This window comes from Rhagoletis pomonella, unplaced genomic scaffold (genome assembly GCF_013731165.1).
Source record: "Rhagoletis pomonella isolate Grant_MI unplaced genomic scaffold, Rhpom_1.0 Rhpom_scaffold_00005, whole genome shotgun sequence".
In the NCBI taxonomy this organism is placed as follows: domain Eukaryota; kingdom Metazoa; phylum Arthropoda; class Insecta; order Diptera; family Tephritidae; genus Rhagoletis; species Rhagoletis pomonella.
In genome coordinates this window covers 77,279,708-77,297,785 of record NW_023458559.1, presented here as the reverse complement: position 1 = coordinate 77,297,785, position 18,078 = coordinate 77,279,708, and the positions used below count along the sequence as shown (strand labels likewise).

The window sequence follows — 18,078 nt, the reverse complement described above, 5'->3', positions numbered from 1 at the left end:
TACCATTTTCGAAACAAGGGATTGCATTCTTGCCCTTTCTCTGTCCTCCGTAAATGCAACCTTTTGTAAGGGAGTGTCAAACCGCAGCTGTCAATAATTATCTAACCTTGTATTATTGAATCATGTGAAAATCCTAACCTCAAAAAAATCACCCGTTAGCTGCGGCGATTGCCGATCGCATTTCTCTTTCGCATCGTATTACAGCATGATTCAATTATTGAATCATGGTATTACAGTAGACCCCCAGGTGTCATCAACATCTTCTTTATCTATTCATATTCGTATGTATATGTATACCCTGCATACCAGGATTTCATAGAATTCTGAAAGGTTTCCCAACTTTTTTAAGAATTTACTTTAAGATATCGTACAGAAATTTCTTTACCATTTCGTGTCAACCGCTTCATATGGTTTTCTTTAAAGATTCCTAAAAGAATCGTATCAAATTTGTGATACTCTTAAAGATTTCGGGACCATTTTTTGTAGGGTATATATTTACGTATATGTGAAAATATATGCGGATATTTAAACAAAGCAAAACAGGCGATAATTTGGCACAAGCGTGCTCATAAGAAGAAGCATGGCTTCTATGGCTATCACCTGTAATTGATGTGCCTTGGATTCTTTCTCATTTCTTTTCTTTTCATTCTTTTTACTGCCCAACAATTTACGGCCCAAATTTGCCAACACATACCATTTTTTACTTTGTAATTTGTTAATTTTTTCGGGGAAAGTGCTAATAAACATTTAAAATGCTGCCTAAACTTAAAATATCAGCATTTTTATTGAAGGTAAATAGTTAGGGTTGGCTGGGAAGCCAAATTAAACCAATGAAGCAATTAAAGTCTTCTTTCAATAATTCCCACAGCGTCTGGAGCGGATTAAGCAGCAATGTAGTGGTTGTCTTTTTGGTGTTCTTTATGGCGAAGGCACGCTGCTACTTATGGGTTTCAATGTGGAATCAACCATTGGACACCTAAATTATGAACAAATTCAGTTTAAGTTTCCAGCAGAATTGGATTTGTGTGGGTTGGTGAAATTTGGGGATTGCACTGATGCAGAGGCGCACTTAACTGAGATCTTGAAAGACGTCGATATTACTGACAACCCAATATTATTACAGTGCGAATTAGGTACACTTGTGGGACTGCGAGCGCATGTTTTTATGCACAGCAAATTGGAGGAGGTGCCTTATGAAGTGATGGAAGAAGAAGAATTGCATAGTGATTTTTGCTTTACGAGACTGAAATGCAGTCTAGACTTTTACACACAGCAAACCGTGGAGGTAGATACGCATACTACATAAATTCTTCATACATATAACTTAAATACTTCTTGTTCACAGGCAGTGCGACGAGAAATGCATTTGTTGCGTAAAATGTTCTCAGGCGGTAGCTTGGCGTTTTGCATAGACCCTACTAAGATTTATCTGACCAGTTCTGGTGCTCAGGGTCAGGGCTTAAAAAATGATGCGCTAATAAGTAATTTAGTGAATGCAGTTAGAAAAGCCATTACTAGTGCCGATGAAAAGCATGAAGTGGTAGAAAAAAGTAACAAAAAGAAAGGGCAAAGTACAAGTATACCATTGGCAAGCGTATTCGGAGCACTGGGTTGTGCTTACGACGTACTTAGCATTAATGTACTGCGTTGTAAAACACGTGAGCGTACTGCTGTGGATGGAGCAGGGGGAAGCAACGAAGGGCCACCACCGGCGGTAGCTATGTGTGTCAAACGTGAAGAAAGCAAGGTATGCATGCCGTTAGAAGTGGAAGCAATGGCCATGCTATGCAAAAGCACCAAAGTTAGTCGACTCTACGACATACTCATCGAGAGCATATGTCGGTCACTACGATTGTTCGAGCAAAGCATGGTTGAGCGGTTGGAGGAATCCACAGAATCACCTGAGCTACTTAGACCCTCTGGTTATCACTTCTTTCCTAAGGTATGACCTGTGAGTTAATATATTACAAGTATTTTTTAAGCAAACAACAAAACCGGCTTAAATTCTCATTTAAAAATGAAAGATTACCGTTAATTAACTAATATTCCGTCGAATTGATAAACTTTTTTTTTTTTTGAAGTCGGTTAATAATTTTCAAAATGTAGTTGACTAATTCTTGAAACTTGAAATATTTCTCAGGAATTTGGTCACTTTTTATCATGCTCCTACTTGGACGGCGTATCTGATGATGAAGCGAGTGTACAAGAGAAACGTAAAAAGTTGCACCGCCACTTCGGTTTACCCGCAATACGCCCGTATTTTCGTCGTGCCAATCGCTGCATTTTCCGAAATGACCTTACGGGAGTAATACCTTTGGTAAACACGCACGTGGGCTTGCGTCCAAGTGGCATTGTCGATGGCAAGCAATACCTCGTACAGGGCAATTACTATTACTATCACTATCTACAGGAGAAAATGCAGGATAAAGGATGGGGTTGCGCATATCGATCATTGCAGACGATTTGCTCGTGGTTTCTACTGCAAGGATACACAGAAAAGCCAGTGCCAACACATCGAGAGATTCAACAATACTTGGTACGTATTGGCGATAAGCCATCGAATTTCGTTGGTTCATCACAATGGATAGGTTCAACAGAAGTCAGCATGTGCCTTCAGGGGTTTCTTAATGTCGATTCCCGAATACAGCATGTTACTTCAGGTGCCGATGTAGCAACCTTAGCTTCCGATTTGGCTATGCATTTCCAAACACAAGGTACGCCAATTATGATCGGTGGCGGTGTGTTGGCACACACCATTATCGGAATAGATTACTGTTCGCAGACCGGGAAGGTTAAGTTTTTAATATTGGATCCTCATTATACGGGAGCCGATGATTTGCAAACAATACAGGCGAAAGGTTGGTGTGGCTGGAAAGGCGGTGACTTTTGGGACAAGAAGAGCTACTATAATCTCTGTATGCCTCAGCGACCGATTATGTTCTAGGTAGGCCAGTGGGGAAGTTGCGAACGTTTTCAAGTGTTTTAGTTAGGGTTTGAATTGCTGCCGAAGTAAGCAGTTCTTCGTCATTTTCGATACTTTTGCAATGGCTTAACTGCGACCCTTAAATGTAAATCAGCAAAAGCGAAAAAAGGACATGAAATCATTTGACAAAGTCATGCAGATTCCATCAACGAAAAGTCATGAACGACTTCCATATAAACGGAGCCCAAAGTCATTGAAGACTTAACATGACCGTACAAGACCCTAAGTGACTAATGCATGAAGAAGCAAGCGTACTTTGTTGATATACTGATGAAGATATGTATCTACTTAATGAGAGTAACGCAGCAGAAAAAAATCAAAAGAAAAAATGAGAATACATAACACTACTGCTTGCAGCAACAGCAAAATTTTCTAAACTAGTTGCTGGCTGTCTAAGCAAAAACAAACTTCCATTTAGTGCTCTTCAAGGCGCATCCATATAAGGTGGTAGCAATTGCATATAAGCAAAAATCCTGTGTATTTTGTGATTGCTTTTTGGTACATCAGGATGTGCTCATTTACACACGGCGACTGGAAACGAGCAACACTAAAAGGGAATATGAGAAATCGCGTCGTTAAAAGTTTCCATATATAAACACAGACTTAAGCAAAGGCAAATGATTTCATATCTCTTTTTCGGTTTTGCTGTTTGCTTTCGCTGATTAATATTTCATAGTCATAGCTAAGACATTGCAAATGCATTGAAAAAAGTCAAGCAATTTCAAACCCTGGTTTTAGTTTACTAATTTTATACGTGTAAAGATCCGTCTCAATATTTAGTTTGTTACCATTTTTGGCTTTATTTTTTTTTTTTGTGTGGTGTTAACCACTTATTGTTGTAGTTAAAATAGCATATTATATATTTGGCGATATAATGTGTATCAAAATGTTTTTTGTTTTTTTAGAAAAAGTAGCCAAACAAAAGCCAGCGAGAGCAGCATTTGTAATATTAAGCACCCATGTACGTATTTTTATTAAATATTATATACATACATACAATGCGAGAGCCATTTTTAATCTATTGTAAGATGCAAATTTAAATTACCCATTCTACAACGCCCTCCTTCACGTAAACGGAGAACTATCCGCCGCTCTTGGAGTATCGTTTCCAAAATCGTTTAACGTCATCATGCCCGTTTTTAGTGACAACCATCGTGCGCGTTCGTTCATTCATGTGTACCAGAACATTTATGGATTGCGCATAATCACGCAACGTCACAAAATCAGCCTGTGATAGGAACTGATTGTAAACAACACCTTCGGTGTACGTGAAACGATTACGCTCCAGTTCCCACAGCTTAATTTGATCTACAACTGTTGGTGGGAGTGGAGACTTTGATTTAATAGCTGATTCGGTCAGTTTCATGTTCGGATGGGAATACTGTTCCAAGTAGCTAACAATTTGGTCCGCCGTAATACCACCGCGTAGCGCTTGTCGTACAGAATCGCGGGTCAATACACCCACAACCAAGTTTGGAAAACGATATAACAATTCGGTGAACAAACCCAATACTGCCACTTGCAGCGGAGAGTCGGTGTATGCGTAAACTCGGTAATTTGTTTCAACCACAATATAACCACTCTCCTGAACCTTGTCCTCCTCGCTTATTACAGCTGGTACTGCTGCATGCTTATTTGTTACGTTTAACGCTAGGCGTGTCGGGTAAAACCGCCCCTCCTTCCGTTTACGTTGAAATACAAGGCCGAATTCCCGTAAATGTTGCAGAAATGTTAACATTTTAGGGCTCATACCCTCCGAGCTGTAGTCGCGTCCTAGTGTGGAGAAGCTTAGCTGAAAAAGCATTGAAAGACACTCGGGCAGCGAAAGGCCACGTTCTTCACAAGTATCCAAGTACTGAAGCATGAAATGCCACACTTGCGATTGAGTGTCAAGTAAAAGGAACTGGAAGCCTTGACGTGTAATTGTAATGCCATCGCGCTCGTCACGCTTCATGAGATTGGCATGAAGTAGTATACGTACCGCGTCTGGACTGATAACTTCACTGTCTTGGCCTTTGCTTGAACTACCAGTGCCCACCATGTAATGCAGTACACAACGCCAACGGGCCATTGCATATGTGTCGAGGAAAGCAATATCACGTGGTTTCGAATCCTTTTCCAGCGTATGAGACATTGACCAAGGTTTGCCACCACCTAACAAAGCAATTTTTAAATTCTTTTTAAATGTTGGACTAAGCTCCCAGGCTGATAGACCACCGGGAATAGCTGTAACACGCCAAACGTTGAGCTCACTTAGGCAAGCGGTAGACGCAGCTTGTTCTCTGAATTATAAAAGGATAATAAAGATGGAAAGATACGAAATAGGCGAATATTTACTCACTTTGCATAATGCTGAGAGCCCCATGATGCGACCACAGCTTGAGGTACTGGTTGTTCGACGAAGAGTATACGTATTACAAATTGGCGAGCTATCTCAGGCAGTTCTCGGTAAACGGCTAAACAAATGGTTGGGTAGTTGTATAATTTTTCCAGTGTGTCTTGTGTCCGAGTACGTAGATACTGCTGTAGATCCATGCACTGCAAATTGGCCGGCTTTGGTATCAGCGCATATGTGGATGTAGTGGTACCTGACCGACCAGGTTTTGCATCGGCCATGTTTATTATTATTTATTTTTAGTTTTGGTCAAGTTACAATCCGGCGTGAACTACGAGATAAACGTCTTTTTTAACAGCAGAGCCGGACAAAAAAAAAGAGTATCACCAAAAATACATCTTCCGCTTCTTTTTCGTTCTGTCCATTCACAATGAAAGAAAACAAATGAAATTTTTTTAAGCTACGACCGCACTAAGCGACGCGGCACTACGCGGAACTGCGCGATGCTTTTGGTATACCGCACTGCGCAGCAAAATTTTCAATTTATTTGTTTCAAAACCTTATTTTCCTTAACAAACTCTAATCAAATTTTATGTTTCTTTACATAAAACGTACTTCTCGAATAAAATGTATCGGAATATTCACTCATAATTCGAAATCCAATACCGTCGAATTAAAAATATTGTATGAAGTGAATTGTTATGTCGTCCCGCTGGGTACACCGCACTATCCGGCACCGGAACTGCGCGACACCACGCGACGTGGCATTTTCGCCTAGTTGGTCAAATTTGCCGAGCAGCGTCGCGTCGCGTAGCTCCGCTGCTGCGTAGTACGGTATGCTCCATAAGAATCCATGCTTGAACCAAAAATACAAGATCACGTAACTTGTTCCACTCACACAGCACATCATTTTATATGATAAGCTTGTAAATAATCAAAAATTTAATTTAAATCGCCGCAGAAAACACATTCAATAAGAGGTAGAAACCGGTATAAACCAAACCGAAAAACATCAAAAACGCTACAACTTTTTTTCTGAAAATCGATTACAAATATAACGATGGCTGATAAGGTGATCTGTAGACGTTGGTTCATGGAATCCATGCAAAAAAAAATTTTGCCGCACTGTGTAATCTCGTGTCGCGTCGCATAGTGCGGTCGTACCTTCAAAGTGAAACGATAGCTATGACTGGCAGCTGTCAAAATGAGTAAACCAAAATTCGCGCCTAATATTTTCAATAGCCGAATCTTGGATCAGCTGCATGATTCAATAATACAAGGTTCGATAAACTGACAGTTGTCTCTCTCGCACCGCTCCCTTACAAGTGGCACCGTGTTGCTTCTTTGCACATTTACATGGAAACAGTGTAGCTTTGGTGTGATATATAAGTATGAGCGTTTGTGCAATATGTTTATTTGTATATGCATATGAAGCATATTTAACTGATGAAAACATAAACTGTTTTTAAATGGGATGTTTACATCAATCTCATAGTAGTCTTATTTTAATTTTGAGTCATTTTGCATTTTTTATACAGCTAAATAGCACATAAATTACGTAATTTACATAGATACATCAATATTACGTTCAAAATTTCGTTTAAAATGCCAGATTTCCTGCAAAAACATTAGAATTTACAAAAGTAATTTCACTACAAATTGCCTACTTTGCGTACTTTTCTACTACCATTTTCGCACCAAGAGATTTCATTCCTCCCCTTTTCTCCGTCCTTCGTAAATGCAACCTTTTGTAAGGGAGTGTCAAACCGCAGCTGTCAATAATTATCTAACCTTGTATTATTGAATCATGGATCAGCTGTTTACTTCTGTTTCTGTAAATTTTGCGTTTTTTACTATTTCTTTAATTCGCTCTCTGTGAGCGTAATTCTCTCAATTCTCCATTCTTCTTCTTCCTGACAATTATCTGCTAGAAAAGAAAAGAAACCAAGGCGAATTTATATAAGGTGGTGTTACTAGCTCAGCTGATTTTGTGTATGTGTTTCGCCGCACGGCCTCCGATATCAAATTGAAAAATTTTGCCAGTTTATGCTGCTAAAGCAAAAACAAAATACATGTGAACTTTTCTTTTGTACTCCTGCCAAGGCGAATTAATATAAGGTGATAGCAGGAGTACAAAAACAAAAATTTACATGTATTTTGTTTTTGCGTTGGCGGCATAAACTGTCAAAATCTGTAACTGCCATCCCTAAATTGGCGCGTCAAGCGCCAAACAACTGTCAAAAATCCTCATGCCCATACAATTTGTATGAAGCATCCCACAATAACGCGGCGCTAACGCCGCATGAACCAAAAATACAAGATCACGTAAGAACGCGACGTTGTATTTGTAACTGGTTTTGAGAAAAAAATTTTGCAAAAGCGGGTTCGTCAGCTGAGCGTTTGTTTACATCACAAGCACCACTATTTTACACTTTTATTCTTGTAAAGAAGAGTTAATTCAACATGACAACACATTTTAAAGCATTTTGATGCATCATTTTACCTAAATTGTGCGTTTAAAGTGGCTGACAATAATTTTGGCTAGTTTTGGTTTTCGTTGTTTTCTTTGCTTTGTTTACTTTTCGCTCGTTCTCCAGTGAAACAAGATGGCGTAGAACCTGCTAAAAAAAATCGACTTTTTTCACTCTCTTGTTCTTACGTGATCTTGTGTCTTTCGTTCATGGCACCACCTTATATAAATTCGCCTTGACTCCTGCTATCACCTTAAATTAATTCGCCTTGAAAGAAACAAAACCATAAATTCGCCTTGGACTATTCACAATGTTATAAACTATTCACAGTTTTCTTATTAGCAGCTGTGAGCGCAATATTTAATTTTCGGCGGCTTGTTTCAAAAAAAAAGGTAATAATAATTGCCCAATTGGTGAGGAGCTTTTACATTTTTAATTAGGATGAGCGCCAGCGATGGGATTTTTAATAACTTACGGCAAAAACTTGATGTTTTGGGTTACACACAAACATTGCCATTGGCTGGTATACCGTTGGTTGGAGCGCTCTTCGAAGATTTGGTCAAATCCACGGAGAGTCTACGAGATGCCAAGAAAAAAATTGTCGACTTGTTAGAGGTAAAGTTTTGTGGAAGGCTCTGTGATTGAAATGTATATATAAAATACACAACCAACTATAACCGGCAATATGTGGTTTGGTTGTCATGGTCAACATATATAATTTGTGTCGTGGCAAAACATTTGATGTAGTAGTTTTTACTCTTTTGTATGGTTTAGGAAAAGGCATGTTGGGAGTTGGGAGTTGAACCATACAAGTGTGACAATTCACGCCTGTTAGCTGAGTGCAATCAGCTGCATCAACAGAGTTTAAAGGATCGAGAGGAATATGAACAGCGTAACTTCGGTGAGGCTATTTAATTATCAAATATTTGTACATACATATAAATTTTACACAAAATTTTTTAATAATGCACGCTAGAATTAAGTCAGAAAATCCGTAACCTTGTTACGGATAAAATCCACTTAGAGGAGCACTGCCAACAGTTGCAGCAGCAACTTGCATCATTGCTAGCAAAACAGCAAAGCTCATCATTTGCGCCCAATATGAAAAATGCTAAAGATAAAGGTAAGTTTTACTTTGCTCGGTCGAACGTTTAAAATTAATTAAAGATAAAACACTTTTCGCAGTAAAGAAACCTTTTATTAGCACAGTGCGTTCTGGCGAACGTATACCACCACTTATGGACAATGCTAGTAATTTACGATGCACTAAATGTAACACACAAACTATACACTCGCATGCACTAAATGGTGGCGGTAGTGCCCCCAGCGCAGCATTGAAAATTGAGTTGGAAAAGTTAGAGAATAGAGTAAAAGATTTAACAGAGCAATTGGAGTTCTATAAACGAAAGGTAATAACTGAGGCTCTTTGATTATAGTAGTGATAATGGTATGTATATTTTTCCCTCTCATTTCGCCAGATTGAATCGCGTGATCGCGAAATACGTCGCTTGAATGATCTACTTATTGGTGGTCGCCCTCCCGCAGCACTTGCAAAGGACTGCTGTTTCAAAGATGTGCGTGGTTTGTCCGAAGATATAGAATTATTGCAGCGAGAGAAATCTCAGAGTTTGAATAGGGTACGTGAGTACCAGGAACAAATGCATGAGGCCATGGAACGTGCACTTTCGTTGGAGACCCAGAACAAGCAGTTGCAGAGGGAGCTTGATGAATTGAAAGAAGCGGCGCTGTCCGTGGAAACACAAGCAAATACGGAAATTGCACAGCGTGAAGAAGAGGTGGAAGAGTTGCAAAAAGAGTTGAAGAAACTGCGCTCAAGGCAAGAGAGGGTTGGCGATAATAGAACGCAGGTAGATAGGAGAACCGATGGCGTGGGACATGGCAATGCATGTGAGACAAGCGCAGTTGCTACGCTGCATGCAGACAAACGACGCCTAAATGAACGCATCAACGAGCTTACACAGCGCGGTAAGAAGCTGGAAAAAATATACCTGAATAATTGTTTTAAAATTTTGTACTTTAGATACGGAACTGAAGAGTGAAAATGAGCGCCTGCAGAAGAAAGTAATCAAATTCAAAGGAAAAATACATGGCATGCAAAAAGGTTAGAAAATAGTAACTTATTTTAAGTTATTTGAAATTCATGTAATTGAATATTTTGACTAATTTCAATATACTAATTTTATTTAGAGCTTCAAGATAATGTGCAACAAAAAGAACAACGAATCGACGAAGATAAAGTTAGAATCAAATCTGAGCGCGACTTTTTCCAAAAAGAATACTTGCGTCTGATAAGTAAGGCCGGTTCAGAAAAGGTAGTTAAAATTACTTGTCTAAATTTTGAACTTTTCATTTCACAAAATACCTTTTTTAATTTATCAGGAAATTGACTTCCTACAATCGCAAATAAAATCTAAGGACGATGAACTTCGTTTGCTGCGCGCTGAGCTTTGTCTACGCCAACAGGAACACCTACTGCCGACGGTTGCCACAGCAAATGCGGCTAAAATTACCGCTCTAACTGAACGCTGCGACTTCAGACAAGCGCCACTAGCCAGCGCACGTTCCAATAACTCTACTAAGTCCACATATAGTGCCTCAAGTAATGATTGCGTACAAGCTGTGGTCTTGCGAGCAGAGCGTGAACGTGATTGCGCACGCGCTGAATTGGAACGTGTTCGTTGCGAACGTGATACGCTACGCGAAAAGCACGTGTCCATGCTGCAAGCGCAAGCGATGGATACTCAAAAGTCCCAAGCACATCTAAGCGAGCTGAATGCGCGCATACGACAGTTAGAACGTGAAAATCGTGATTTGAATTCAGCGCGCGTACCAAGTGAAACGCATATTGTATTGCTCAAGGAGGAAATTGAAGAATTGAAGCGAAGGCTTTTTGAATTGCAAGAGGAAAACTCTAAGCTGCGCACCAATCAAAATCAGATGAAGTGGGTAATCGGTGGATAATATGTACAAATCCCTAAAATTATTCATTGCTTTTTAGAATTTTGAATGAGCAAAGAGAACGCACGCTTCAGGAATGTCAAAGTAAGCTTACCATAGCAGAGCGGCAGTTGCAAACCGCAGATACGCGTTTAAATGATTTGGATACAAATCGTGAGACGACACATCGTGAAGCTACACAGCTGCGCAATGAAGTTGCTGCATTGAAGAAAACTTATGTGTCGCTTGAAAATGAGAAAGATAAAATATTGGTATGTATGTACATACATATTTACAAACAGACAGTATTGTCGCCATCAACACTGATGACATTAATTGCCATTTTTGGGAAATATGTTATTAAAATTCCGATTAATCCATCTGATCTCGAAAGACATAGTTTGAAACAATGTCTTAAAATATTTCTTGGGTTTATTAGAAAAGTCATTAAAGCATTACATGCGATCATTTCTTGTATCTAAACATTTTCTTGAAACTAAATACACATGTATGTAATGATTTTCTTAATACAGCAACAATTAGATGCCAAAACTGAACGTGCCTACCAGTTAGAGTTTGAACTTAAGATTTGCAAGGAGAAACGAATTGCTTTGGAAAAGGAAGTTAAAGATTTAGAGGATCAGTTAAGGTTAGTGGTGCAATTTATTTATCTGTATATTTATTAGTTTACTTCTTTTATCTAAAATCGATTATAATCTGCTTTAAAACTTTTTCGAAAAAGGGCAATATCCATAGCTAAAAGTTTATGTATTTGTATGTAAATTTAGTACATTTATATTACGAATTGTCGAATATACGTATGAAGCAGTATTCTCCAGTAATTTGCCAGTAGCCTGGATAAGAGTTTGTCGTATTTTACTTTTGGCAGGTTTTGGGAAGTCGCAACTGAAGTTTGGAATGCAATTTCTCAGAAACGCGACGATAGATTTTCCACAAAGCCTCGGAGCATGTTACTAGTTCAGGAAATTCTCAAATTATTTTGTTGTTTATTGCTAATTATTTTTAAGTATATGTAGGATCTTCTTTGGTAAAATTATGTCGAATGAAACATTTGTCAGCAATTTGGCAGCCACTTTGTATGGCATACGACAAAATGTGATACAATTTTTTACTAAATTAACGATACCTTTTTCTCAATATCTCGGAAACTAAAGGATATATCTAAAATAGATAACGTCATTTCAAAGATGGATATGTTTAGTGTGGCTGCCCTATTAACTAAATTTTTACTAAGTGACGGACAAAATTTTAGTCAATATCTCGGAAAATAAAGGGCATATCCAAAAAATGATAACACCAATCGGAAAATATTATTTTAAAATAAATAACTGCATCTATAACTGAAAATCGTCAAAATAGCGCATACGACAATATTTTATCCAGGCGACGATTCATCCTCAGTGAGAGAAACATGAATGATAATACGAAAACGCAAAAGCGCTAACAATTTGCAACTTTTAGGAACAGTTGATTAGTCATTTATTTTCCGAAGCAATTTCCTGGATATTCATATAAATCCTTAAATGTCTCGTAACCGCTTAAACTTGGTAAACAAACTAGTTTTTATACTAAATTAAGTAAATTCACGAGGCATGTTCACCCTATTAAGTATATCGGGTGATCCATCTAGACCTTTTTAATAAAACAAAAACAATTAAAATAGAAATGGATGTCGGAAGAAATATCTCTCTCTGACATTTATTTTTTAAAAATGATTTCATTCAAATGTTGGCTGCATACAGAGCACAACCGTCGGATGCATTTATAACCTCCGTCCGAATTTTCCTGTCGAAGTGTCTGTCCTAGTTGATGAGCGTGACAACCTTCGTCAGGCCGATCCCGGAAATACCCGCATTAGGGATCTCAACGTGGAGAGGGATCCCAAAGGAGAGTCTTAGCGTCCGATAACACCCCTTTCCTAGTAGCGAAGACACTTGAGGCCTTGCTACTTCCGCACTATACGAACTACCTGATCCCAGCGAGGCATCTGCATGGGTTCCGTAAAGTGCACAGCAGGACAATGGCACTTGACGCCATAAACACTCAAAAAATTCATGGTCTGAACCGAACCCGCCCCTGCGAGAAAACAGTCTTAGTAACGCTGGACCTGTCAGGGGTTTGACACCGTCAGCCACTCCACGCTACTAGAAGACGTTGAGGCTCCTTCGCACAGGGACTCAAACGGTGGTCAGCGATTTACTTGAGTCGACATTCGTCAGTAATTTTTAAAGACAAAACCAGAAAACAGAGAAAAATTTAACGGGGAGTTCCACCCTTTTTACCACCTGAACGTAGGAGGTCAGACTTCAGCTAGGAATTCACGTCGATGGCGAAATAATCCCGACGGTGAATAACTCTAAAATTCTCGGAGTTACCTTCGATAGTCTGCTGTCAGAGTACAGAGGCGCAACAAGGTCCTCAATCGCTAGCCGGCAGCACATGGGCCAAAGACAAAGAAATGTTGTTGGCAACATACAAGGCAATTGGCCGGCCGGTTCTTAACTACGCTGCGCTCATTTGGTCGCCGGGGACTGGCAGGACGCAGTGGACGAAGCTACAGACTTACCAAAACATGGCGCTCCGGACAGCCACCAGACGCCTTCTGATGTCGCCACAGCACCACTACACGACGAGGCTCAGATGCTCGCCTTGAAGGAGCATAACACAATGCTTTGTAAGCAGTTTCTAGTAGGATGTCACAGACGCGGGCACCCGAACAGATACCTTCTTGCAGCAGAGCCCTCGCCAAGGCACGTCACGAGCTGATGGACGAAGTCAAGAGGTTCATAAAACGACCTCTGGACCCGTCAGCTTACTCACAGAGAGTCGGTCCCCACTTACACCGACTCTCGACCGTTTTCGGAACACAACCACCACACGTGGATAAGGCAGACCTTCGTTTGCCTCGGGAGACTCGGGCCACAATAGCCCAACTTCGCTCAGGCTACTGCAGCAGGTTATACTCGTACCTGAGCAGATTAGAGGCAGATGTTCCCATCATGCGGATAGACACCCCACGACTAGAGACATCTCTTCGCATGCCCCTAAACCCCACTCAAGTAATCGAATTTGCACGCTTCCTGGGTTTCCCATTAGTTGAGCTTGACGACAATGATTAATGGACAAGGCAGGGCTGAGTACCGGCTACAACAACAACAACAATCATCTGGACGAAGGACGTCATTAAATTACGTGACAAGAGAAAAGTCATAAGGTCGCTGCTAGCCGGCAGCACCTTGGGAGCCGACAAAGAGACCCTGTTGCGCCAATTACCCACCGACGGAGCCGCAATTCCGTACTTGCTGTCCGTATCAACATATAAAATTGCTGCTGTTAGAGAGAGGGAGAGAGAGAGAAGCAACGACAACGTCACCGTCATGCTCTGGTGAGTTTTCGTTATCACAAAAATCCTATGAGAACATATAAGGCGGTGGCAAACTATACAGCGCCAGTGTGGTCAACAGGAGTGACACGGGGTGAAGAAAGAACACAATGGCTTGCTATACTGGAAGTCGCACGTGGAAAGTCACCATAGGAGCAGCAGCGCTCTACGACCGGAGAACGACCTCGAGCCGCGCGCAGGACATGCACGTTTGACGAGCCGCGATACAAAGCAGATCCCAACCACATACACAACGATGCAGTCAGGGCGAGACTTGTACTCGTAAAGACTACAGCTACATGGCTATCTCGGTTAAACTCAGAAGTGACAAACACCTGCCCACATAACACCCAATATCTCCACATAACACGACGGCGCTGACACAAAAACAACAACGCCAAACAGAAGTCACGACATACAGGTCGACAATTTTAGTGGTTAAGATAAAGAAATAAGGCGATCGGCTGGTCGGTGCCAAATTATTTATGTTGCGCTACTGTTGTCACCGGGTATTAGTAGAACACAGTGGACGGATCTTCGAACTGCTCTTAGGACTCTGAACGGATATCTTTTGTTGTAGTCTGTGCATAATTTACATATTTAGATAGGCCAAAATGTTCCTAGTTAAAGAGAAATTGCTTAAGGTCGAGCTTAATGCCACGTACGTTAGTACCCATGTCATGGATATCAAGAGCCATACGTCAGCCATACGTACGTCATCCGCTGAACCAGACAACCAGATGAACCTCGTTCCGCGTTCATTCACTAAATTAATACAGATTTAGTAAGTACAAAAAAAAAAACAAAACACATGACCTGTGCTCATATTTAATTTCTTTCGTTTTTTGTATTGCATAAAATAATATTTAATGCTCTTAATTTTACTATAAATATGCATATTTATCTCTTAATATTTATTCAAATGGCACACAGAAATCTCAAACACACAAAACAACAATGCTTTTTTTTTACTTACTTCACTAGTTGATTTGCTTCAAATTAATTATACATAAATCATTATTACACGGATCGAAAAACTTAAAATAATACAGTTTTATACAATTAATTTAACACTTTCATTTTACAAATATACATATGTTTGATTTATCCGTGTTATCCGAAAAATTCTAAAAACCATCTAGAAGGATATGAAAAGAATCGAAAAAATATTTATAATTGAAACTATATATAAAGAGTAGATATGTACTACATACTTAATATAAAATAACATATTTAAAGGCAAACATACGAGCATGCTGAGGTACATTCGCAGGCACAGTAGTACCATACATACATACATACACTTATGTACAGGCAATATATAGACGCTGTTGGCGGGATAGCGATAGCAGTATAGTTGAGAAGAAACGGGCATGCATTCGTTACAAAAATATGTAAATACATACATACATATGCAGAGTTGGAGAGCGTTGAATTTATTCACAGTGCTCCTGAACCAATTTCAGGTTGACTTCGATAACCCAAAACCGTTTTCCGTTAAATCGTAGCTAACTTTTTGTCTCGTAATATTGATATGCATTCCTTATATATTTTTGTCTTGTGGTCTAAATAACATATTCGTACATACATATGTATTTACATAAAGTTTTATTGCTGTAGGATAACCCCATAACCCGTGCCGACTTGAAGTTTAAGTTTCGGTCAAGAGCTGTACTGGGATCCCTGCTACATGGTACATTCTTTATTTTTACCCGTGAGCTTAATCGTAGTAAAACTGCGTTTTTAGCTTTTCAGGTATGGCCGGGCGCTATGTTAGACGGTCTGCTACAGTCAGAAGATCACTTGGGCATCTCATAGAGCCAGGGCACATTAGTTTAGATTCTCTTATCAAGAATTCACCATGGGATCTCATAACCCAGGAGAGAATATTTTCTAGAAACTTATCCCTACATGTTCTTAAATCATTGTCGATTTTTTAAAGAATGCAGATAGTCCCGTCAGTGAAACGGTGCCCAAGCTATCCAGACCTCGCAGAAATGGTTCCCCAGAAATAACGTTTTTTCGTAGTGCGAGACATTTGACCTACTTAATTTGAAGTCACCTGTTCCTTTTACTACTTAGTAGCTACTCTGGAACTTTGAGATCAGCGAGTTCCTGTATGCCCGGCTAAACTCAGTCTCTCCTTCACGGCAGCCTTACTGTATATAACAAAATTAAACTTTTGAGCGGACCAGATCCACCAAGCTTGCCAATTTTGTATAGACCTCAGCTATTAAACACATTGTAGGAGTTTAAAAGTCTGTAAACCAGATTGGAATCTCTTCTTTACACGAAAGAGAGTTAGATTATCTGTTTCTTCTGTTGGGAGGTTTGATGTTCTCTCTGCAACACTGTTTGAGCCAGCCGGTTAGACGCCCTTAGGTGTGGATATTGTAGCAGACTTACTTCCTATCTATCCCTTGGCTTAGCCCTGATTGATAGACTAGTCGATTAAGGCAGCGTTTAATAAGGCCGCCACATCAACAACGACACAACGAGTGAATTGCTCCCTTTAAATACTTATAGAAGTGCCCGTAGCCAAACATTTTTATCTCGATTGCGCCCATTCCGAAATACAATTTGAAGGTCCCAAATCCGCTTATCCCGATATCTTACATAAATAAAGATTATATTCCCGTCCCACCCGCAAATTTTTAGAGACCTACCCGATACCGCCGATCCCGGCCACTTTAAAATCAGTACCGTGGGTCCTACGGGTCCCGGTATACCGCGCTCAGCTCTAGCAAAGTAAATTTGTATATTTCCAGGATTTCGTAAACCTCCTGGACCACTCGAATAGATATATTTTGAAAAGACTTAGCCATCGTCATAACTTATTTAACAAAGTAGTTGTGGAATACTTCAAGTAAAAGATCAGCACCGATTTCACGGAAAGTAGTTTTGGAGACTATGAACAGTTATACAAAATACTATGAGAACAGTTTCGTGGTCCGTTTTAATCGCACCTTTTGAGGAATCGGGGGCACTGTGATTACAAGTTTATGAAAGAGAAGAGAATGTAAAACAGATTTAAGTTAGCCCACAGCATTCGGGTTCTACTTAAATTACATAAAAACTCACATTCCCCATTTTGTTGTTAGTTTTAAAATTGAAATTTGGGAAAATTAAGATTTGCATTAAATTTAGAATTTTCGCGTTGCTTATTCAAATACCTCGCTAGTCCCACCGTGGGTGCATTACAGCGCGTTATGCGCGCTCGTGGTAAATTTCGCTCATCTTCATCATCATCCTTCGCTTCCGGCTCTACAGCGAGTGTGTAGCCCGGCCGGCATACACATTTCGCTTTAGTACCCAAAAATCGTTGTGTTTGTGGACCAATTGTTTGGGTTTTTAGCGGCGCCAGCCATTGGCCCGGCCCGCATGGCCCCCGCGTATATAACTTGTAACAATTCCCATTAATCTCCACCATGCCCGGTGTGGATTCGCATGTATTGTCCTCCTCGTCTTCTGTGCCACCATTATCAACATTCGAACACTGCTGATCGAGATTCCAGATGACACCAGAGCAACCGCATATGCCGTTGTATGAGATGCCATCGACGGAGGGACGTGCGGTGAAATCGAATACCACTACCTGATGCAGGGAGCAAGGTCCTTGTGAGCCAATGCGATAGCAAGTATTCTGATCGGGAAAATAAAGTCGAGTTTTACCGCAAAAATTTCGTACACAACTGGTAGCATTAATTAGAAACTCGTTAGGTCCACACGGACCTCTGGTATAAAGGCGATAGCACAGGCCATCCTTCCAAGGCACGTAACCATCCTTGCATTGGCATTGCGCGCGGGGTATATCCGCCGCTGTATTGGCGACGGTGAAATTATCAGGCAGATTGAAGATATGGCCAGACGGGCAAGGTCCCGGCGTGTCTGCGAATATGCAATGCAAATGTTAACGCAACTGCGTAGT

General features: G+C 40.2%; 5 protein-coding genes across 8 annotated transcripts in view; 4 read left to right on the top strand and 1 right to left on the bottom strand.

The window, feature by feature from the left end:
- The window catches only part of LOC118739630 (T-cell immunomodulatory protein), a 28,413-nt gene that overhangs the window by 357 nt on the left and 9,978 nt on the right, over positions 1-18,078 (top strand). The window lies entirely within an intron of this gene.
- Positions 1-18,078, top strand: part of LOC118739632 — a 59,572-nt gene that overhangs the window by 36,547 nt on the left and 4,947 nt on the right. The gene's annotated exons all lie outside the window — the stretch shown is intronic.
- Positions 622-3,944, top strand: LOC118739628 (probable Ufm1-specific protease 2). 2 transcript variants are annotated; one of them, XM_036471062.1, is made up of 5 exons: positions 622-791; positions 869-1,285; positions 1,346-1,942; positions 2,141-2,944; positions 3,889-3,944. In XM_036471062.1, the coding sequence occupies exons 1-4, from the start codon at positions 753-755 to the stop codon at positions 2,942-2,944; spliced, it is 1,857 nt and encodes a 618-aa protein (XP_036326955.1). In that variant the 5' UTR covers positions 622-752; the 3' UTR covers positions 3,889-3,944. The 2 variants fall into 2 exon arrangements, with proteins under 2 accessions (XP_036326955.1, XP_036326954.1); XM_036471061.1 differs by lacking the exon at positions 3,889-3,944 and having other exon boundaries at positions 650-791; positions 2,141-3,722.
- LOC118739633 (general transcription factor IIH subunit 4-like) lies at positions 3,924-5,717 on the bottom strand. The gene is made up of 2 exons (XM_036471069.1): positions 5,325-5,717; positions 3,924-5,265 (listed from the first exon to the last, which is right to left on the bottom strand). Exons 1-2 carry the CDS (start codon positions 5,597-5,599, stop codon positions 4,065-4,067), a joined length of 1,476 nt encoding a protein of 491 aa, XP_036326962.1. The 5' UTR covers positions 5,600-5,717; the 3' UTR covers positions 3,924-4,064.
- Positions 8,110-11,396, top strand: LOC118739627 (centrosomal protein of 135 kDa-like; the record flags this gene model as incomplete). Its single annotated transcript, XM_036471060.1, is given in 10 exon segments — positions 8,110-8,404; positions 8,564-8,690; positions 8,766-8,912; positions 8,975-9,198; positions 9,268-9,775; positions 9,831-9,911; positions 9,998-10,122; positions 10,190-10,752; positions 10,809-11,019; positions 11,281-11,396. Coding segments are annotated over 10 exon segments (2,276 nt in total), but the record flags the coding sequence as incomplete, so codon positions are not given.